This window comes from Penicillium concentricum (assembly GCF_028827145.1).
Source record: "Penicillium concentricum strain IBT 3081 chromosome Unknown utg000001l_segment0_segment0, whole genome shotgun sequence".
In the NCBI taxonomy this organism is placed as follows: Eukaryota; Fungi; Ascomycota; class Eurotiomycetes; order Eurotiales; family Aspergillaceae; genus Penicillium; species Penicillium concentricum.
Window position 1 is genome coordinate 1,181,113 of NW_026622754.1, and position 21,340 is coordinate 1,202,452.

At 50.1% G+C, this 21,340-nt stretch overlaps 9 protein-coding genes across 9 annotated transcripts; 5 read left to right on the forward strand and 4 right to left on the reverse strand.

Moving 5' to 3' along the window:
• Positions 1–235: 235 nt before the first annotated feature.
• Positions 236–3,172, forward strand: niaD (nitrate reductase NiaD; the record flags this gene model as incomplete). The annotated part of the gene is made up of 7 exons (XM_056718182.1): positions 236–497; positions 550–649; positions 711–969; positions 1,040–1,275; positions 1,326–1,549; positions 1,606–2,229; positions 2,283–3,172. 7 exons carry the CDS (start codon positions 236–238, stop codon positions 3,170–3,172), a joined length of 2,595 nt encoding a protein of 864 aa, XP_056582317.1.
• A 285-nt stretch (positions 3,173–3,457) lies between these two features.
• N7517_000453 (tubulin gamma complex associated family protein) lies at positions 3,458–6,367 on the reverse strand (the record flags this gene model as incomplete). The annotated part of the gene is made up of 2 exons (XM_056718183.1): positions 3,458–6,198; positions 6,253–6,367. 2 exons carry the CDS (start codon positions 6,365–6,367, stop codon positions 3,458–3,460), a joined length of 2,856 nt encoding a protein of 951 aa, XP_056582318.1.
• Positions 6,368–6,558: 191 nt separating this feature from the next.
• N7517_000454 (EAF7 family protein) lies at positions 6,559–7,610 on the forward strand (the record flags this gene model as incomplete). Its single annotated transcript, XM_056718184.1, has 4 exons — positions 6,559–6,754; positions 6,814–6,959; positions 7,022–7,223; positions 7,288–7,610. 4 exons carry the CDS (start codon positions 6,559–6,561, stop codon positions 7,608–7,610), a joined length of 867 nt encoding a protein of 288 aa, XP_056582319.1.
• A 187-nt stretch (positions 7,611–7,797) lies between these two features.
• Positions 7,798–9,533, reverse strand: N7517_000455 (isocitrate dehydrogenase (NAD(+)) IDH2). Its single transcript, XM_056718185.1, has 6 exons — positions 9,404–9,533; positions 9,262–9,327; positions 9,035–9,121; positions 8,850–8,972; positions 8,059–8,778; positions 7,798–7,999 (listed from the first exon to the last, which is right to left on the reverse strand). Exons 1-6 carry the CDS (start codon positions 9,488–9,490, stop codon positions 7,928–7,930), a joined length of 1,155 nt encoding a protein of 384 aa, XP_056582320.1. The 5' UTR covers positions 9,491–9,533; the 3' UTR covers positions 7,798–7,927.
• A 257-nt stretch (positions 9,534–9,790) lies between these two features.
• On the forward strand, positions 9,791–12,962 carry N7517_000456 (exocyst subunit SEC5; the record flags this gene model as incomplete). The annotated part of the gene is made up of 2 exons (XM_056718186.1): positions 9,791–12,157; positions 12,210–12,962. 2 exons carry the CDS (start codon positions 9,791–9,793, stop codon positions 12,960–12,962), a joined length of 3,120 nt encoding a protein of 1,039 aa, XP_056582321.1.
• A 119-nt stretch (positions 12,963–13,081) lies between these two features.
• Positions 13,082–13,763, reverse strand: N7517_000457 (uncharacterized protein; the record flags this gene model as incomplete). Its single annotated transcript, XM_056718187.1, has 2 exons — positions 13,082–13,578; positions 13,637–13,763. The coding sequence occupies 2 exons, from the start codon at positions 13,761–13,763 to the stop codon at positions 13,082–13,084; spliced, it is 624 nt and encodes a 207-aa protein (XP_056582322.1).
• A 786-nt stretch (positions 13,764–14,549) lies between these two features.
• Positions 14,550–16,970, forward strand: N7517_000458 (uncharacterized protein; the record flags this gene model as incomplete). The annotated part of the gene is made up of 2 exons (XM_056718188.1): positions 14,550–14,801; positions 14,952–16,970. 2 exons carry the CDS (start codon positions 14,550–14,552, stop codon positions 16,968–16,970), a joined length of 2,271 nt encoding a protein of 756 aa, XP_056582323.1.
• A 792-nt stretch (positions 16,971–17,762) lies between these two features.
• Positions 17,763–19,597, reverse strand: capA (adenylate cyclase-binding protein; the record flags this gene model as incomplete). The annotated part of the gene is made up of 4 exons (XM_056718189.1): positions 17,763–18,750; positions 18,807–19,108; positions 19,173–19,431; positions 19,551–19,597. 4 exons carry the CDS (start codon positions 19,595–19,597, stop codon positions 17,763–17,765), a joined length of 1,596 nt encoding a protein of 531 aa, XP_056582324.1.
• Positions 19,598–19,975: 378 nt separating this feature from the next.
• Positions 19,976–21,271, forward strand: N7517_000460 (ribokinase family protein; the record flags this gene model as incomplete). The annotated part of the gene is made up of 3 exons (XM_056718190.1): positions 19,976–20,036; positions 20,093–20,353; positions 20,409–21,271. The coding sequence occupies 3 exons, from the start codon at positions 19,976–19,978 to the stop codon at positions 21,269–21,271; spliced, it is 1,185 nt and encodes a 394-aa protein (XP_056582325.1).
• Positions 21,272–21,340: the final 69 nt, after the last annotated feature.

Below are 21,340 nucleotides of genomic sequence, written 5' to 3' on the forward strand. Positions count from 1 at the left end.
TCCGCGGAGATATGAAAAGTCCTGTGAAATTGAAATGGGTCTGGGGGCTTAGGCTTGCATACTGCACACTGCATTCGCAGTAAAATGTGGATTCTTTTACGTTAGGACTGTTTCGCTTTATTCTACTCAGTTTTTACCAAGTTATTTATCTTATTTTGAGAGGACTTTCGACTGTGTCCACTATATTTCATCACTTTGATAGCATACAGCAGCGTAGAAGCCTCGCAGTACCATCATGGCCAGCATAACCACACAAACGATAACAGAATCCGAGACCATCTCTTTCAAAAATGGCCAGATCACAGTGGAGGACATCATTCCAAGTCCAGCAGAGCCTGACATCCCGCTCCCACCACCATCAAAGAACCCCATCGACATCTTAGATGTGGATAAAGGCACACCGGATAACCATGTGCCTCGGGATCCACGATTGATTCGGTTGACGGGAGTTCATCCATTCAATGTGGAGCCCCCATTGACAGCATTGTATAAAGAAGGTACCCAGTCCCATCTGCCACACCGAAGCCGCCAAGCTAAGCGGGTACCTAGGCTTTCTCACATCTCCGGAATTGTTCTATGTTCGGAACCATGGGCCTGTGCCCCAGGTCCGTGATGAGGATATCCCAGACTGGCAGATTAGTATAGAAGGGTCAGTGGGTTTGAAATCATGCTGGAAGGCTTTGGGGCCCATGAACTGATTGATGAGCTAGGTTGGTTGAGAAGCCATTAGTCCTGAACTTCCGCGAAGTCCTTCAGAAGTATGACCAAATCACCGCACCAATCACGCTCGTCTGTGCAGGCAACAGACGTAAAGAGCAGAACACAGTCCGGAAGTCGAAGGGTTTCTCATGGGGCGCGGCTGGTTTATCGACGGCGCTATTCACAGGACCTATGATGGCGGATATTCTGCGCAGTGCGAAGCCGCTTCGACGAGCAAAGTATGTCTGTATGGAGGGTGCTGATAAGCTGGTGAGACCTCCCCATATCAAGATGAGGATGTCAGGAACAATCCCCAGACTAAGACTGACACATCCAATAGCCGAATGGATTTTACGGAACTTCAGTCAAATTGAACTGGGCCATGGATCCAAATCGAGGAATCATGTTGGCTCATAAGATGAATGGCGAAGACCTTCGACCAGATCATGGTCGACCCTTGAGGGCAGTGGTGCCTGGCCAAATTGGAGGTCGGAGCGTGAAGTGGCTGAAGAAGCTGATTTTGACTGATGCCCCAAGTGATAACTGGTATCATATCAATGATAACCGAGTCCTCCCGTATGTCTCACATCAACCAATCGTGCAGTAACTTGTACTGACAGTGCCAGGACAATGGTGACGCCGGAGATGTCCGCCCTGGACCGCAAGTGGTGGACCGACGAGCGATATGCCATTTATGAACTCAACGTGAACGCGGTGGCTGTGTACCCACAACATGAAGAAGAGATCAATTTATCCTCAGCTGGACCCACATATACAGTCAAAGGATATGCATACGCCGGCGGTGGCCGGAGGATAACAAAAGTTGAGATTTCTCTAGATAGAGGCAAATGTATTTATACCCCCCAACCCAAGTATGGAAGGTTGCTGACATTTCTGTTCTTCTAGCATGGCGTCTCTCCGAGATCGAATATGCAGAAGATAAATACCGCGACTTTGATGGCGACCTGTTCGGCGGCAAGGTAGACATGTGGTGGAGGGAAGCATCTTTCTGCTGGTCTTTCTGGTCGTTGGAAGTCCCAGTGGCAGACCTAGAGACAAGCGATGCAATCCTAGTCCGTGCAGTGGATGAGGCATTGAGCGCTATGCCGCGTGACATGTACTGGTCTGTCTTGGGCATGATGAATAACCCATGGTTCAGAGTGGCAATCACGAAACAGGGAAATACATTGAAATTCGAGCATCCTACACATCCAGCCAAAGCAGGAGGGTGGATGGAAAGAGTCAAGAAGACTGGCGGTGACTTGCTCAATGGGAACTGGGGTGAACGGGTTGAAGGCGAGGAGCCCGTTGAACCGGAGCCTGTGAAGGAAATAAACATGAGGAAAGATGGTGTGAACAGACAAATCGACTTGCAAGAGTTGAAAGCCAATAGCAGCAGCGAGAAGCCCTGGTTTGTTGTGAATGGCGAAGTGTATGATGGTACAGGCTTCCTCGAAGGCCACCCCGGAGGAGCGATCAGTATTACATCTTCTGCTGGTCTGGATGTATCAGTGGACTTCCTTGCAATCCGTGAGTCACAAACCAAACCCCCTCACATTATTGCACCGCTAACTCTCTTCCAGACAGCGAAACTGCCAAGGCAATGATGCCGGATTACCATATCGGCACATTAGACAAGGCATCTCTCGAAGCGCTGAAGGACGATTTAGCCGCGGGTTCCGATGAGCCACGCGCGGTCTTCCTTCAGTCGCGAACATGGACAAAAGCCACTCTCACAGAGAAGAGGGATGTCTCCTGGGATACACGAATATTCGTGTTCGACCTCGAAAATGAGAAGCAGACTCTCGGCCTACCGATCGGCCAGCATCTGATGATCAAAGTACAAGATCCATCCAACAACGAAGCAGTCATCAGATCCTATACGCCAATGTCAGACACAAACCTGATAGGCAAGATGGAGTTACTCGTGAAGGTCTATTTTCCAACAGAAAGCATTCCAGGAGGAAGAATGACCATGGCTCTGGACAAGCTTCCCCTAGGCTCCGAGATCGACTGCAAGGGCCCGACAGGCCGGTTTGAATACCTCGGTAACGGCCGGGTTTCTATCAGCGGCAAAGAGCGCCAGCTCCGTTCCTTCAAAATGATCTGTGGAGGAACGGGAATCACACCAGTCTTCCAGGTTTTGCGGGCTGTTATGCAAGACACGCAAGATCCCACGAAGTGTGTTGTGCTGGACGGAAACAGGCAGGAGGAAGATATCTTGTGCCGTTCTGACCTTGATGCTTACGTGGAGACTGATGGTCGGAAATGTACTGTCGTGCATACGTTGACTAAAGGGTCTGATGCCTGGACTGGTCGTCGGGGCCGCATTTCTGAGGACCTCCTCGCGGAGTATGCAGCTCCGGAAGAGCAGAGTATGGTTCTGGTCTGTGGACCTGGGCCTATGGAGAAGTCTGCTCGCAAAATTCTCCTTGCGCAAGGTTGGGCTGAGTCGGATCTTCACTTCTTCTAGGCTTGGTGCGGGCAGCGATTATGTCTAATTTGAATATTAGAGTATGAAATTTTTGTTGAGTTTGGGTTGTACAATAATAAGGGACATGAGGTAGAAACACTCGAACCGGAGGAGTATAGAGATATTGGGATTTCATTTGCATAGAAACGGAGTCAATTTTGGAGGAATTTCGTTAGTTATGAATCATAACATGTCCATGCAGTAAACAGAGTGGCAAGGGTTCCAGCCGAGATCCAGTAGGTTGTTCTTTACACATTTTGAACGTGTAGCAACTGTTTCCTTCGATCAATAGTAGTTCTTCACGTCTAATCTCACCCGTAGATGCTCAAAGACACTGGTTGGGTCTGTCCGCGAATAGAAGAATTCCCCTGATTTAGTCATTGATTTCGAAGTGGCTTTTCCAGACTCCAGGCTGCGAAGGTAGTTGACAAATGCGGAGATCTGTTTTCTAAAAGACTGATAGAGGTGTAGAACAGCACCTTCACTTTCGTTGCGCATCCCGATTCCATCTGCTCTTGACAGAAGACTGAAGGCGAGGACAGTGCCGAAAATGGATTCAAGCAGTTTGGCCGCCTGGGCATGACGTTTGCTGAGGAATAACGCGAACAGCATCTGGTCAAGGATGTCCTCGTGATAATCGCGAAGTCGTGGTACCGAGTGCGCCGCTTCAATCGTACCGTCGATATCGCCACGATTGATGCAAAGCTCGATCTTGGTGAGTGTGTCTTGGAAGCGCTGCCAGATGGATCCAATGCCAATGTGGAAACAGTAATCACTGACTGCGAGGACAAAGTGCTGGGCATCCACTCTAAACTTCCAGTATACATCGCGTGTGTCTCCTGATAGAGATCCTCGGGCAGTAGAATCCCAAATAAGTCCTTTGACGGCAGAAACCATGCGGATTAACCGAAGTAAATGCTTGAAGAGACGATCATACTTATTCAAAGAGCGAACGGTGATGAGGGATTCAAGGACTTCTGGTGGCGTGTATTGCAGACGAAGGAAGTCCAAAGCCTCTATTGCATTCGGATTTTTACATCCTTCGACTTCTTCGTCTGTCAATTCTCGAATTCCGAAGCTCAAGCCACCAGGCAGCTCGTTATCCTTTTGAATGTGAGTTTTGTCGTCATCCTCTGGGTCTGTGCTGCCAAAGTAACAATCTCCCAGCAGGCCAATCAACACGAGTCGCAACTCTGAACTAGCTGGCGGCCATGTGTCACGACTGCCGAGGCGTAAACCGGTGTCAACACCACTACGCACTTTCCCAGCCTTTCGCTCTCCGCTTTCCATTTCCGGGTCGAATAGGGAATGAGAAAGGCGGGCGACAAATGAGCCCTCTCCTAGCAACTGGAAGCGCCATTGCATGTTCAGATGATGTCGAAGTCGATGCTCCTTGAAGAGAAGATGTAGGCAAGAGTAGTCGACGAGAAGTGCCTGTGAAGAAAGAATGGGCGCAAGAGATAGATGGAGGCCATATGTTAATTCAGGCCCGAGGTAGCTTCCTTCATTGGTATTTTGGGTTCCAAATCCCCGGGCTTGATCCAGCAGTTGCTTAAAATCATCCTTTGAAAGAGCCTTTTGGTCTGTGACAGGCCCTGGGGCATTTTTCTCATCATCGATGTCGAAGAGTTCAAAGGCTGCCGTTGTAACTTCTGTGTCGGTGATTTGATCGACACCATGGGCGACAACGTCTGATGGTGAATCCTGCAAGCCTGGATCACCCATATGATATTTTTTGATCTCAGCGCGGATGCTTGACTCGTATTCCTGCGCTTTTGTTTGAATTTGCTCAATATCAGCCCAAGTAGTCGCACAATGCAGATGCGGACTACCAGTTCGCGAGAGAATATCGCGCTTTGCGATGGGATGACGAGGATGGGATCGTTTCAAGAGCTGAAGACTTCGCCCACTCTCAAAGATGGAACGGGCTTGGTCTGCCGGGATGAAAGACGGCATGTGTTCCGCTTGATAGATGTGATCGATTCGTGCTGGCCCAGTCTTGAACTTGCCAACGTCATGAGTTACCAATTTGACGAAAGTTTTGCCGCTTGCCATAGATTCTTTTAGAGTTGCATCTTCGGGTCTAAGCCCAATCCAAGTCTCAATGAATTTGAACCATGGCCGTGTCACTCGAATCACAATCTCATGCACAAGGTTCTCCATCCAGTCAAACTTCTGGGCAAAGAATGCTGCACGTTCCGTGACAATTGACATGACTTGCGCATCCGAGACAGCCCTTTGTGCAGCACCAACAATAGCTGCCAAGGCACCTATCAAGTCCCCGCAGCGGTGAAACAGTGCCTTTATCTGTAGGAGTGAAGCAATATTTCTCGAATGATCGGAGATCTGTTCTTCAAGGTTGAAGATTATTATTGCGACCGTGCTGCTTAATGTGAACAAGGCAGGGAGTTCTTTGCATTTCGCTGGCGGGTCTTGTGCAAACAACCGCATGCGCTGCATATTGATACCACATTGGACCACATATTCAATCACATTTTCCAATGCCAATGAGCTAATACCAGAGACCCTGATGTCCTTCAAATATCTTTGAAATTGGTTGGTGTGTTGATCGTAGCGAAAGAATGCAGAGCTCCAGCCAAGCCCGAGACGAAGCAATGATCGAATGAACACATCTGTTCGAACCATTCGTTGTGGTGCACCCTCTCTGTTTGCAGTGTTTTGCCGTTCCAAAACTGCATCAAAGCCCTTTGCCCCAGATTCACTGAAGTAAACAGACACAGGCTCTTGGAAAGACCTATGTTGATACCTCTCCCATGATTTCTGCGGGGTTATTTGACCGGGGTCTTCCTGGAGTAAATCCAGTGACCATATATCGTTGTCATCGCCCGAAATATCTCTTAGTGAATCACATGTGGCATCAGACTCGCCGTCTATGGAGGGATTGATGATCGAGTCGGTAGATGATTCGGGCTTTTCCAAGTCGGTTGGAAAGAGGTCCAGTTTCCATACAGGATCAAACTTATCTGTAGACTGTGGGTATATCTCAAAGCAGGACGTAGCATCATCTATAAGAAAAGAGTGTTATTGAAGGTTCTAGGAAATATGCGGTTAACACTCACCACTTAGAGTAGTGTTCCATGGTAATGATCCCAATGGCTGTAGAGCTTCTATGCTGAATTTCGAGAGTCTCCACAGACTTTCACTGGAGAAAGGATCCAGCTCATCACAATCCATAGTGAGAACATGCTCAGATGAGATGTTTGACGCGTGAAAGTTCCCAGGTTGGTCCCGCGACGGAGATGCCTATCGCCGTGCACAGACCCCTGATAACAGAAAGTGCCCTCGCCCAGCTCGAAGCTCGTCACCTCTCCTCTCCAATCCAATTCCTACTTCCTGTGGTCCTCGGATATTCGACCTAAGTCACAATGCCTCCAAAAAAGAAGTCCAAGCGCGCACACTCGCCTACGCCCCAAGATGATACCATGGCGGAGTCGAGCGCAAACACCCCGTCAAGCGACAGCGCCGACAAGACAGACACAGACTACAACCTCATCACAGATCCCTGGACAGATGAGCAGGAAACTGCGTTGCTAAAAGCGATCATAAAATGGAAGCCAGTCGGTGAGTTCAATTCCCACCTCTGTTGAGTCGACAACGCAGCTAACCGTCTGGCCCCATAGGCCTACACAAACACTTTCGGATGCTCGCAATCTCAGATTACTTAAAGAGCCAAGGATACGCACCGTCCACGGCAGAGCATATGCGGATTCCAGGGATCTGGAAGAAGCTAGGCTCGTTATACAACTTGGAAGCGCTTGACGAGCGGGTAAGCGGTGATCAAAGATTGTCCGCGCCGGTTCATTTTGCTGATCAGAGATACCTTTACAGGAAGACTCAGTGATCACGGATGTCAACGAAGACGATGAAGGATCGAGCGAGATGTATTGCACATTTGAACTCCCGTATGACGAGTACGGCGATATGATGTTTGAAAGGCGACTTGCGATGGAAGAGTCATTGTCGCCCGTCACTAGTCGTACCAGTCGCGCAGGCGGATCACGACGAGGAAGCACAGTCGCAGATACAGATGGTAAGGAGTGACATGATTCATAACCTTGCCGACAACCCATAAACTGACCTCTTTCCCACCATAGAACCACGGTCTTCTCCTGCTCCATCTCGAGGTCGCATGCCCCGTCCCTCCACGCGCGGAACACGCTCAACTCGGCTGCAGGTGGAAATAGGCCCGGGGAGTCAAGGCAAGGTGTCTGACGAAGGGGGTGATTCGGCAGAAGACACTGGTGCGAATGATGAGGATGACGAGGAAGGCGAGGAGGGCTCTGAGAGTGACGAAGATGAGGGCGAGGAGGAGAAAGGTGGTTCGCGGAGCACCAGAGCACAGACATCTCGATCCAAAGCCAAAGATAAGAGGCCTTCAGCTGGCACTGCGACGCGCAGGACTGCCCGACGGCGTTAACGTGGCTAAATTTTCGATATGGGCTATAAACCTTGATACCTACGGAGTTTGAGGGATGGCGTTCTCTTTTTTTTAAGTGATGTGTATGACTATGCAGGCATCTTGTACCTTATTGCTACAGTAGCAGAACTGATCAATCTACAATACAGATCTACCAAAATATGACTAAAAAGGCCTCGAGGTTGTTTGAGAATCAGGCGCCTCCAGGTAACCAAAAGTAGGTATATTTCGATCGCTATAGGTCTAATGTCGTTCGAAGGGTACAAAGGGAATAGATCAAGGGGGTCATAGTACAAGGAGTCCTAGCAGCGCTTGCTTTACAGGCGCTTGATGATAGCCCCAGCGTACTCGTGGGTCTTGGCCTTGCCGCCAAGATCACCGGTGATAGTCTAAAAATCATGGAGTTAGTGATGAGCGGTAACTGTAGAAAATAAGTGTAAATGCTCACCTTGCCCTCGGCGAGGGTATCGAAGATAGCCTTCTGGATGCGGTTAGCGTGGTCGTGGAGACCCATGTGCTGCAGCATCATGACACTGCTAAGAAGCATAGCAGTGGGGTTGGCAAGACCCTTGCCGGCGATATCGGGGGCGGAGCCGTGGACGGCCTCGAAGATGGAGCACTCGTCACCAATGTTACCGGAGGGGGTGAGACCAAGACCACCGATCAGACCAGCGCACATGTCGGACAGAATGTCACCGTACAGGTTGGGCATAACGAGGACCTTGTCGTTGTAGGGGGTAGGGTCGGTGACGATACGCAGGCATGAGTTGTCCAGCAGCTCAGCGTCGAACTCGATATCGGGGAATTCCTTGGCGATCTCGCGGGCAGTGTTGAGGAACAGACCGTCGGACATCTTCATGATGGTGGCCTTGTGGACAACGCGGACCTTCTTCTTGTTGATGGACTGCGCGTACTGGAAGGCGAAACGGAGGACACGCTCGGAAGCCTCGCGGGTGATGAGCTTGATGCTCTGCACGACACCGTCAACGACAACGTGCTCAATGCCGGAGTATTCACCCTCGGTGTTCTCACGGATGAGAACAGTGTCGACGTTGTCGTAGGGGGTCTTGTAGCCGGCAATGGAGCGGCAAGGACGCAGGTTGGCGAACAGGTTGAAAGTACGACGGAGAGTCAGGTTCAGGGAGACGTGACCCTTGCCAATGGGGGTCTGGAAAATCGAAGTTTAGTATCGCAGTCCAGATGCGAGAAATCCATGGGCAATTTGAAGCTGGAACATACAGCGAGAGGACCCTTCAGGGCGACGTAGTTGCGGCGCACACTGGCAATAGCATCGTCGGGAATGGCGGTCTTGCCATCCTTCAGGATGGGGGTGACATCAACGGACTCCCACTTGATGGGGGTCTATTATTGACTTAGTATTTTCATCGCGTTGAAGAGTTTAACATGCCGGGAGAAATCAGTACCTTGGCGGCCTCGAAGATATCCTTGATGGACTGAGAGATCTCAGGACCAATACCGTCACCCTCAATCAGAGTAACAGTGTACTTGCCCTATTTCAACAAAGCAGATCTATTAGCATTGTCGTAATTATATACGGGGTGGTGTTCTGGCGATTTGTGGTTGATGTGCGCTGGCGCGGCTGGCGCCGGCATAGATGAAAAAACGGGTTCGGTGGAAGAAAAAAACGTACATCAGGACCCTTCTGACCCTTGAACTTGGCAACAGCCTCCTGCGCAGGGCTGGCGTAGAAGCGAACCTAATTAAAATATTGAAAATTAGTCAATTGAGCTTTGATTGTTAACGACTTTGTTGTCCTTGAGGGGGTTGTGTACCTGCGCGATAGGAGCAGCAAATCGGGGGGCCACGCGGGACGGGCGCATGCACTGGCGAGCGACAGAGAAGTTCCGGGCAGCAATCATCTTGAAAGATCCCTTCAATTACTTTGGGGAAGATAATAAGTGGTGAGGGGGTAAGAGGGAAGAAGGAGAAAGGAAGAAAGAATCAAATCTCTCGGCGCCGCACCGATCCGACCGGGACTCAGACCGCATTGGTTTCATTTCCCCCACGGCCCGAGTCCACTCTTTTAGGTGTCCACTCTTGACGACACATGACTACAGCTCAACTTTTGATTAGGGTTCTGTTATCAGATCTTGATCCCCTGCAGAAAGATCCCTGATTCTATCTTATATTTCAATTCGTCCTGGCCCCTGCGCTTCATCATGGCTGACCTCGACGTCGCAAGCCATTACAACCTACCCTCCGAGTTCCCCGAGGAATGGCCAGCATCTTTAGACGCGGCCGATGAGCCAGAAGAACAGCAAGTTCAGCGAACAGACTCCCGTCCACGCAAGTCCAGATACATAGCTCTTGAACGCAGTACCAGTGATTGGAGAAGCAACTTTGGTTCACGAAGAGGGAAGGAGGGTAGGGAAACTGCCCGGGAAGACGAGCCCGATCCATTGGGTACAAGCGACAGTGTTCTCCGGATCCTCAAGCAGCGAGGTGTGCCCTTGGAGGAAGATGGCAAATCACGATTCCTGCTGTCATCGACATCATTCTCACCCGCACTATTCCTATCACAGGCGCATCATTCAGACTCTATTGAATCACTGATGGGCGGCCTGGATAATCTGTCGCATTCCATCGATCAGAAGTCGGCGTCGCTGAAAGTACTGGTGGAAGCCAATTTTGAGCGTTTCGTCCGCGCCAAGGCAACTATCGATAGCGTCTATACCGAGATGAGGAACCAGGGCGTGGAAAAACAAACAGCGCCGGGTCTGAGTCCTCGCAGGTCAGGACATTTCCGGAGCTATTCGGGTCAGCAACGGAGTGTATCTCCAGCCCCGATAGCTCCCAAGAAGACCGCTCTTGTTAAGGAAAGTGAGTTCGGCATGAAGGGTATTAGAGGTCCTTTGGTCGAGGCTTCTGTCAAGGCCGAAGAGGTGTGGGGACCGGCTCTTGGAGGACGGGACCGAGAGAAGGTACTAAAGTCGGTTGTGGAGACTATGGAGAAACACCGCGATGTCTATGAAATTGGGAGCCTCTTATCCAAGTCCATTCAGCAACGTGACTACGATGCTGTGTTTGAGCAGTATACCAAAGCAAGGACACTCGCCAATCGAGCGAAAAATATCGCAGAACAGGCATCATCCAGTTCCCGCCGGCAACTAAACGACTCCGAGACACACACCATTCTGGCCATGGGTCGGATGTGGATGGACGTTGACCAGCAAATTCACGACTTTAAGCGCGATCTCTGGAGACGTCTTGCCGACGCTCCCACCATGTCAACTACCAGCACCGCTTTAGGGCCTGTGGAAGAACACATGGAGTTGATCGGGGCCTTGCTGGAATTGGGTGTCGAGGACAACCCTATCTGGAAATGGCTCCAGAGTCGTTATGAATTCCTGAAAACAAAGATCACCGGATTCTGTGACCGATGCAAGGTTGAAATTGAAATTTTAAGAAGAAGACTTGCTTGTGGAGAGAGACCAACACCACAAGCTACAGCATCCTATCTCCGCCTGGCACCTCGTGATGGAGCGGTAGAAATTCCAGGGAGACTAGACACGGATCAAGTCATTGAGTTGTGGGAATGCATACAAACGTTCCTAACCCGTCTTCTGTCCTCGCAAAGTGGCTTGCTTGGTGATGTATTGGATTTCTGGGAAGTCGCACAATCATTCATTGATGGCAGTCGACAACGGCTTTTGCCTACTGGGTTTGAAGGAGAGAGTCGCAAGCATCACCATCTTTCTGACGACAATATTCAGGAGTTAGAGAAGGGTATTGACGTATTGGTCAATATTATTCGAGAGAACGTCGTGGCTCTCTTCACGGAACCCCCAACCGAAGATATCTCCCTACTCTTCTCGCCAATTCCGGCAAGTCCATCAACCCCAGAGTCGAGGGGTATTACTCCGACAGAGTCCCGCTTCAAGCTGGATCCGAGGAACCTACCATATCCTCCCCCAAAGCTTGGAGAGCACTGGGAGGCTTTCGCATTCTGGCCACCATTTTCCAATTCTCTCAGTGGAGTGCACTATCTGAGTAAATTCCTCATCACCGTAGGCACCGCGGCGAGCGAAATGGCAGCCCTGCAGCCGATTGGCGGCTCTGGAAAAACCCATGATCTCCTCAAAACCCTTGTCAGCGTTTCCCGGGAACGATGTGCACGTGTGGCGTGTGCTGCCTGGAGTAAAGATGCAGAGATCTGCAAAATGTTGGAAGATTGGACACGCGATTCAGAGAAGCGTGATTTGACTAAGATGCCCGGGTTCTTTGTGGCTTATGAGAGTGCTATCCTTGGGGGCATGCAAAAGATCCTTTACATTTCGGAAGCTATGGCAAAGCCAGGTTCCGTGGATGTTGTCACTCAACCGCCTGCGAAGCTACTTCAAATGGTCCGCTCTCAGTTTGTATCGAGTGTTTACAAATCGTTAAGCGGGCTGGTTGAAAACGCAGAGCGCCTGACAACAGTAGATGAGGAAAATGAATGGATTATTGCTCGACCAGCAATGACAAGCCAAGCGACTGACGCTGGTTTGTCGGTTCTCTCAGCTGATTCGGTCGATTCTTGGAATCGGGTAAGTGTCGGTCCGGTTCGATGTGATACCTGCATAACTAACCACAACACAGAATGTTCGAATCCTTCTCACACTTTCAAATCTCAAGGCTCTACAGGCCGACCATGTCCCACAGCTTATCTCGAACTTTGAGACATCTTTCTCAGTCAAGCTGACGGAAGAGGCCAAGACCGTCCGGGACGTGCTGAGCCAGATTGAAGACAGGCTATTCCAATCATATATCACCCCAATTACTGTCTTATTACACAAAACAATCACCGCCGGCATTGCATCTCCAGATTGGGAGCCGTCTGTTGACAGGCCGGAGCAAGTTCGCCCGTATGTCTACAACGCCATGTTGACCATGGTGCTTGTCCATACAGAGATATCCACAACTATTCCGTCTACTGTGTCATCAGGTGCTAATCGCGCTGCGTCAAGTTCACCATCCTCGCTACTGTCCACTGTGTTGACACATCTCCTTTCTCAAATTTCTTCGTCACTGCTTGATGCCTTCCGTGCTCGGCCCTCTTTCTCACTCCCAGCTTTGATGCAAGCTACCCTGGACACCGAGTTCATTGCACAGACTCTTACCTCGTACATAACCGAGGAGGCATCGAATGTGCAAAGCCAGATCTACGTCGAGCTAGATTGTCGTACCACAAACGAAGCTCGCACCAAACTGAAGGCCGAACTAGGAGAAATGCGTGTTATCCTCAAACGGCTCAGAGATCGGACGAAGGGCGAGTTTGCTTGTTTCAAAAAGCCGAGAAACGGAGGTGCAAATGGCGGAGGGAACAATAAGTCTTCCGCTGCCGCGACATAAGTTTAGCAAGATAGTGCCATTGAAGGACCAAGAATCGTAATATTGAATGCTTTGAATTTTTTTTCATAACCGGGTATCATGAAAACATAGTCCACACCATGTGTAGTTCTTGCCTTTCTCTAATTCTTACCAACCATCCGCTGCACGCGACTAAGCAGCGCATTGCTCTCTCTGCCTAATCTCCTCTTCCCAAACTGATCCGGCCGCTTCGCGCGCAGCAGTTTCTCACGCTCGTTTTGTTTCGCCTCGCGGTCCTTCTGTCGTGCTTCCTCCGCTTGCCTCCGCTTCTCTGCAAACTCCATCTCCCTTGTGAATGCAGAAGGCTTTGGTCTGCGCTCCCTCTGTTTGCCATCGCCTCGTGGGCGCCGTTCTGGTCTAGGTGCAGGTGCCGGCTCGGCCTCGGGCTCATTCAACATGGCTATGCGATCCGGGTGGAGTTCCGGAGTCTTTGCCTCTTCGATAGTCTTGTCCTCATCCTTGCCAGTATGGGTTTCATCTGCCTCGGCGGTATCGTACACGGATTTCCTAGGCGCGATGGCGAGTTCTGCGGCTTTGATCTTGGCATAGGCCTTCTTCACTTTCGCTTTGTGAATCAAGTCATTTTTGATCTTTTGGGCTGTTGTTAATTATTTGATTAGTCTCGTTTTCAAGGTATGGCTTTGGGGCATGCTCACTCTTGCGACGATATGTGCCATCTGGGAGGTTTGCGGGTCCAACGCTAAAACCCTTGCGCTTCTTGACCTCGGGCTCGCCCTTTGATGATGGAGCGGCATCGCCATCGTGGGTACGTTTTGGTGCCATGTTGATATTCAAACAAAACAAATGTGTTTTGTCTTGTGTGTTGAAATCGAAAGACTTTCGGAGAAGAAAAAAAAAGTGGCGATCTCCGCACGGAACATCGGTCTCGGCCACTAGCAGTGAAGTATGAACTTTTTAAATAGTATACTACATTCTTATTTCTTCGATTTTAGTACTAGAAGAATGAAATAGAGAACTCACTATATGACATACAGTATCTATGTCTACAATATACATGACAGTATATGTGACATTATTCACTGATTCTATTGTCATTCCAGCCGGCACATTCTATGCCTTTCGTTTCGCCATTTCTTCCCAACATCTCTTAATTTTTAGGCATCGGGCCTTGATATTATTGAGACCCAAAGAATTCAAATATAGAACAATATAGGGCTACCTCGTCACCTAACGGTGCAACACAACGTCACTGGTCCATCACATGACGTTCTCAGTCCGGATCTCCGAGATCGACGGGTGTCCACCTCCCAACTGAATGCTACTCCCTCTTCCCTATTCAACATTTTGAGGCAGACTGGGCATTTATACCTTAAGAAAACTAAAGCCAAGCCCATGGAGTGACATGCTATCTTATATATAAGCGCTGCCCTCCTCACCAATCAGTAGAACTATTGACGGCATATACCCGAGTCATCGTGGTACACCGCATCGAACTTTCCCCCACCGCGGCACAGCTTGGCTCTGGTTTCAAAAGCTGATAAGTGGGTGGCCTCCTGAAATGTCATCTTTAGCGTCTCAGGCCTTGTAGTCTGCCCTTATCACGCCACCATGCCCCTATTTCGAGATCCGGATCGGCGGCGTCATTATCTACGGTCACCCGAGCATGACCATGAACAGCCAACCACAGGGTCCTCGCAGCCCGAGCTAAATGATCTCAATCACTGTGAAATAGCTGCTCCAGAAATGGCGACCAACTCTATGCATCCAACGGCGTTGAATCCGCCCAAGGCGTGGGCAAATGATCGGGAGGAACTCATACATCGTATCAAAGAATCTTCGCCTTGGAGACTTCAACACATGGTATGTGAATTTTTTCGTGGATATCTGACTCTTTTTCAAACCTCTGCTTGCTGTGATGTCCGGTTTCTTTAATCCGGTTTTGTTCTCTTTGTCTTTTCTTTCATAGTCCCACACATCTTGTCAAGTATACATAAGCTAACGTGCCAATAGTCCCCGGATAGGGAAAGCAATGATTTATTTGTTTCTCGAATCTCACGGGGGCAGTCACAACCAGCAGTAAGAGAGCATGGAGACCGCTCTCTTAACCAAGAACATCACATAATCGCGACAGAGGAACTGGGATCGCCGGCCGATATCCAAAGACCTCGATCAGCGTTACACTCGGGTGACTTCAATGAAGGAGCCACACATCCCCATGACTCACACTCTCCTCGATCTCCTTTGAAGGAGCAGACTTCGGTCTCTTCCTTTGCTGATCTAAGGTCCTCCCCCACTACTCCTTGGTTCGGAGCACCGGCCTTGCCACCCGATTTGCGAAAGACAAGCACATCGAATGAACATTATCAGTCCAATGTCATCGTGAATGCTCGTGCTCGTGCACCGTCGGTGGGCTCATTCTCATCAAGTTATGTTCTGAAAGCTCCTACCAGTCCTCTGGTATACCAAGCAAATAACACCGACTTGGACGTTTCGGGGCCTTTGGAGAGAGCAAACCGTCGCCGTACTTTGCCGCCGGAGACTTTTGGGAATCTACAATTCTCTCCGCCAAGCGATGAAATTTCCCACCTGGGTAGTCCATCTCCGGGACGGCAGCAAGATATATTTACCAATCAAACGCCTTTGCCTCGCCGGTCATTGACTTCGGCATATAGTCTTCAACTCGCACCATCCCCCGGGGGACAGATCCCACCATCGCGAGTAAGAAGGCCGTCTTTTATCTCTGACATCTCGTCAAAATCCCACGCGCCGATGGTGGGGTCTTACGAGGAGTCGATATTGTGCGGGAGAATGTCAATGAATCCTTCCAAGCCGCTGGATTTCATGGCTCAGATCGGTGTCCTAGGCAAGGGAAAATGCAAAGGCCATCTCAAATGTCCGCCACATATCACAGTGCCATTTCCGGCTGTTTTCTACAGCTATCCGACCTCGGGATGCGGCCGCTCAATCTCAGACGACAACCCGAGTCCCTATGTGGGAACAATTGACCTGGAAAATGCCCTTCCGAAAGAGAATCCCAATCCGAATCGACGTCGTAGGCGACATCCAAGTCCTAGGGGACCTCATGAAGGCATTGCCGCCACAGAAGGACCAAGCGATATTCGCACGCCTGGTGCTGAGTCACCACGTCTCCGAGAAAAGAAGAATCGCAGGTCAGAATCGCCTAAATGTCCCCCAGGAGGGTCTTACCGGATTCCGCAACAAGGTCAACTACAAATCATAATCAAGAACCCGCACAAGACTGCGGTCAAGCTTTTCCTAGTTCCATACGATCTCACTGATATGGAACCTGGTACAAAGACCTTTATTCGGCAACGCAGCTATTCGGCAGGTCCGATCATCGATATGCCGCTCAGTGCACGGAAGAATCTTGGGACAGATCGCCCGGAAGCTTCCTTGAATCCCACACAAGATCCTCAGGACAAACCCACTTTGCGATACCTCATTCATCTGCACATCTGTTGTCCCGCGCGCGGTCGTTTTTACCTACATCCGTCTATTCGCGTGGTGTTTGCAAACCGCGTCCCGGATGGCAAGGAGAAACTACGCAATGAGATACAAATTCCTGAGCCTCGGTACACTCCGTACAAGCCCGCTTCCATCTCGAGTACTGCGAGCGCAAATACCAGCCTGGGAATTGAACAAACTTCCCGCGGACTAACTGTGGACCAGGGAGCAATCCCTCACCTTCGCCCACATGTGTCGTCTCCCAGCCAGTTCCCCTCGCAGCTAGACGTGCGAGGTTCCTTGAATGTTGCAGGTGGCCCTGAAAATACTCCTTCCTCGCATAGGGTGTCTCCGTACAACAAGCTCACCAAGGACAACGAGGATTACGGACGTCATCCCTTTATCTCGAATCCAAGCAGTCCAGAACCAGGCGAAAGCCTACTCTCCAAGAGACTCCGAGGCTTGGATGTGCGCAGGCAGGAGATCACAGTAGATGAACAGCATCCACGCAAACTAGGCTTCTATGATCGACCATCTCCCACCCACAACCACCATCCCCGCTAAACGAACCCAATGCAATACCTTCCAAACCCTCCTCCTCGTCATTCAGTATGAAAATAGTACCACCTATCTCCCATATGTATCTTGACCTTGGCTTGACCTATTTCCTGACTACACCCTCAAAGAACAGCACAGAACAGCATGACAATAGGCGCACTGGTTTGCAGCCGACCACTGTTTATACTAACCCACATAATAGCGCCGAGTATTTTAATTCATCTTGATTCACGTCTAAGCGATGTTTGTAATTCTTTTCTTTGGCATTTGGACGTCCAGTTGATCTGCTTTCGTTGCCTTCTTTGTGTATTGCCTTCTTTGTGTATTGGGGAGCTCAGGCGCATGGGTCGTTGACTATACCCCATTTCTATATTTACTTTTGGTACCTTCTCTCGCCGTGTTGGCTTGATGTTTACAATAAGTTTGTCTGTTGGTTATGTAGTTCAATTTGGCGAATTTTGAAATCTGTTATATATATTTCGCTACGTGAACTGTGTTCTGCGCGATTTTGATTTTCGTGGCTACAACAATGTACATGAACAGTGGATATATATTTAAAGCTTTTCTGATTTATAAAAAGACAGAAGGCAAGACTTGGTGAGATGTATAAGAATAGGAGTTCCTGCAATTTATATCTACAGAGCGCTAGATACAGCAACTAAATTATCCAACATGACAAGTGCTAAGCCACCCAAGAAGAAGACTATGTGATCTCGACCCGGCTGGCATGATGTATTACAATTCCTTCGAGTCCAAGAGAATAACCTCTCTCAGTCCTCTTCAACCAACAAGCTTGGCTTAACCAGCATGCTCCACGATCTCGCTAACCAGAATGCCGTTCTTGATGTAGCTCTTGAACTGCTCGGGCAGAGGGCACTCCTTGGTATCTTCATCGGTGCCCTCCGGCGGCGGAAGGTTGATGTTAATAGCGGAGCACTTGCTAGTAAAGACCTCAGTGTTGAGGCTCTGCTGGCCAAGGTAAACGGTAGCACCATCAACCTGGTCCATCAGCAGAGTGGGGACCGTGCCGTCAATCTGCACAGCGAACTTGGGGCATTTGATGATGTCAAGACTGCTGACGAGAGAATCGACAATGAGAGAGAGGCCAGAGCAGTTATCGATGGCAATAGCGTTAGCCTTGTTGGAGACCTTGATGATGGTTTTGTTGCAGCGGCTAATGAGGATGGACTGGTTCTGCTGAGCGACGATCTCGACGATCTCGCCAGGAGCATCAAAGTTCTCGATGAGCCACTTGCTGCCCTCGAGTTCCTTGCGGGGCGGCTTGCGCGCGCGCATGTTTTCGGGCTTGGGCTTCTTGTTAGGTGCGGGCGACTTGCCCCGCACGGCGCTGGAACCTTCGGACTCCGAGACGGTTGATCCGGCACGCAGGCTGGGGTTCTTGTGTGTCATCTGCGATTTATCGACCTTGCGGAGGCTGGATGTGATACCCTCGCCCTGGTTGAGCTGGTCGAAGACAGCGCCCATGTCTGCTGCTGGTGCTCCGGGGGCCTGAGCGGGGGGAATACCAGGAGGCGGAGGTGGGGGAGGAGCACCGCCACCGGGGACATTGAGGGATGGGACCGGGGGAGGAGGAGGGGGAGGGGGAGGAGGGGCACCGTCGCTGACAGGAGTAGGTCCGCCCTTGGCCTGCTTCAAAGCTTCCAAGGCATCAATGCCAGATGCATTGTTCCATGTGAGACCTTGGGGGAAGTGTTTCTTGAGGTACTCTGCAAGAGCCTTGAAGTTTTGATAGTAGGCCTTGATGTATTCGACATGTGTCTTGTCCCTGTCAAATTGTCAACACGGGGATTCCTTCAAAACATCATTAACAGAAGTGCTCACTTGTCCTTGTACTCCTTCAACACCTTATTTCCGTAGTACTCAATGCCACCGATCATGTCCGTGACAAACTCCGCAGGCTTGCTTTCAAAGAACCAAGCGAGCGCAACAATACCCTCCGCAACAGCGCTCAGGTGGTTGAATAGCGGCGATGCTCTGTTTGATTCGCGAATGTTGTTAATGCTATCGGATGCTTTGTGCAGATCTGTCATTAACTCCGGAGGCTGAGTATCGGGCTTCTTGGCCTTTGTCACAACGAAAAGATAGGTGCGTTCAGCTTGGAAGGCTTGAAGGACGGCTTTGGACTATAGATCCAGTCAGCAATTACTCGCGGCAGACCAATTTCCCAGAATCTTTTTGTAAACATACCTGCTCAGCAACCAGACCGCCAATCTTCTGTCCCAGGTTGACAAAGTTCTGAACATCTCCCTTGATCAACGCATCGAAGTCCTGGATCTGCGGCGGAACCGGGGCCGCCACAGGGGTTGCGGGCGGAGGAGGGGAGGGCTTAGGGGGTTCTGGAATAGCGGGCAGGGAGGACGCAGGGGACCCGGACAAGGACTTTGGCGCGTTAGGGTCATCGTATGACATCGCCATATCCTCCAAGCGTGAGGTCGCTGCCTCGAGCCTGTAGATAAGTCCAATGTCAGTCAAGTGTGCCAGATGTAGTTGCCAAACAGCTCAGCAGGGATTAAACCTAAAGCAAAACGCCATAGGTCAGATGCTGCTAGCACCAAGGATACATACCGCTTGATGAGGGTGGTGAAATTATGCATATGGCCGCCGGACGCCATGATAGGCAACACGTTGCTCCAACGGTGGAAGCGGAAAGGTAAAAGGGGTGATTTGAGTGGGTTGAAGGGATTATCGAAAAGCAAAATCCCTTGCTATTCAGTAAAATTTGGCTACTCAAGTTCCGAAGACAATGGGATGATAGGGAGTGGAAAGAAGAAGGCCGGAGCTCCTGAGGCAGATGACGGCTCTATACGTGGTATGGTACGTTACAGCTGGATCCGCAGGCGGGAATGACGTTGCGGGGTATATTTGGTAATTATATTACCATCATCCGATCCACCGTAATGAGATAGTCAAAACTCCCAACACTTGAATGTTCGGTTCTTTGTCTCTCTGAACAACATCCTTTATATCTATATATAGCTTTAGCTGCAAATATGGTGGCCCAAGATCAGCCCATTGAGGTCGAGTTCTGCACCTTGGGGATGTTTATAATTGGTATGGTTTACTTCGTTCCTCAAAAGTGGGATGTAGACTCACAAGTTGTTATTCAGATGATATCGACTTCGGCGGTTCAAGACCCGGTGTCAAGAATATCCTCGGTGGCGCAGCCTCATTTGCAGTCGTGGGCGCCCGTTTGGTCTCGGGGTCGAAGTATGCACGATCTGTGAGCTGGATCGTGGATGTTGGCTCCGATTTCCCCTCTGAGACGCTTGATGTAATCAAATCATGGAACACATCCTGCGTTTTTAGAGAGGACCCTAGCCGGCTGACAACGAGAGCCTGGAACGGTTATCATCCCGATGAGAAACGAGGTAAGTTTCTGGTGATATCGCGTGAAAGAACGGACGCAGTGACTGACTCCGACAGACTTCAAATACTTGACTCCGAAATTAAGACTCGAGCCTGAAATGTTGTCCGACTCACAGGTGTGGTCCAAGACATTCCATATGGTCTGCTCTGCATCTCGTTGTATGTCTATAGTGCATGATATTCTTCAGCGACGAGATGAATTGCGAAAGGCAGGGAAAGCGCCGTCTGCCGCGCATGCTTCTAAGCGCCCTATCTTCGTCTGGGAGCCAGTCCCTGATCTCTGTACCCCCGAAGAACAGGAAAAGTTCTTCGCCGCAAATAAAGTCGTGGATGTGGTGAGTCCTAACCACATGGAGCTCGGTATGATGTTTGATCATCCTGGTTGGACGGAGAAGAGCCAAGAAGGCCGGCAGCTAGTCCAAAGGATTACAGACTCCGGCATTGGTCCCGATGGAAACGGCATGCTGGTTATTAGGGCAGGAAAGGATGGTAGCTACGCCTACTCAAATTTCGCCAAGATTTGGCTTCCCGCATATCATCAACCTGATGCCGAAGGTGCTACGCCTGTGATCGACCCCACGGGTGCGGGCAACTCTTTCCTTGGTGCTCTAGCCCAGGGAATGGTGACTGCAGGCCGAGAACCATTTCAGGTTATTGACTCTGTTCTATCAAACTCCGAAACTTGGAAGAAAGCTCTTGAGTCTTGGGGTAATTACCAACATCATCCTATGGCGCTCATTTGCGCAACCGTCGCAGCTGGCTTTGTGGTCGAGCAAATCGGTGTGCCGCAGATCGATCCCGATGGAAACGGAGAGGAATTGTGGAATGGGACTGAATTCACGGAACGAGTCCGCCTGTACACGCAGCGATTATTGAGGACACTTGAAGAGTCTCCTCAGAGACATACATTGGTCAATTGACCAATGGCCGGATGAGGAACGCCCTTTTATTGTCGTACAGCACACAAGTGATCAAATAGTAGAAAAACA

Bases quoted from the DNA above. Each gene is read 5' to 3' on its own strand.
- N7517_000455 (XM_056718185.1), bottom strand. From the start codon at position 9,490: ATGATTGCTGCCCGGAACTTCTCTGTCGCTCGCCAGTGCATGCGCCCG. The intron at 9,122-9,261 runs GTACGTTTTTTT...TTGTTGAAATAG, and splicing joins AGGGTCAGAAGGGTCCTGAT to GGCAAGTACACTGTTACTCT. The intron at 8,000-8,058 runs GTGAGCATTTAC...CATGATTTTTAG, and splicing joins ATACCCTCGCCGAGGGCAAG to ACTATCACCGGTGATCTTGG.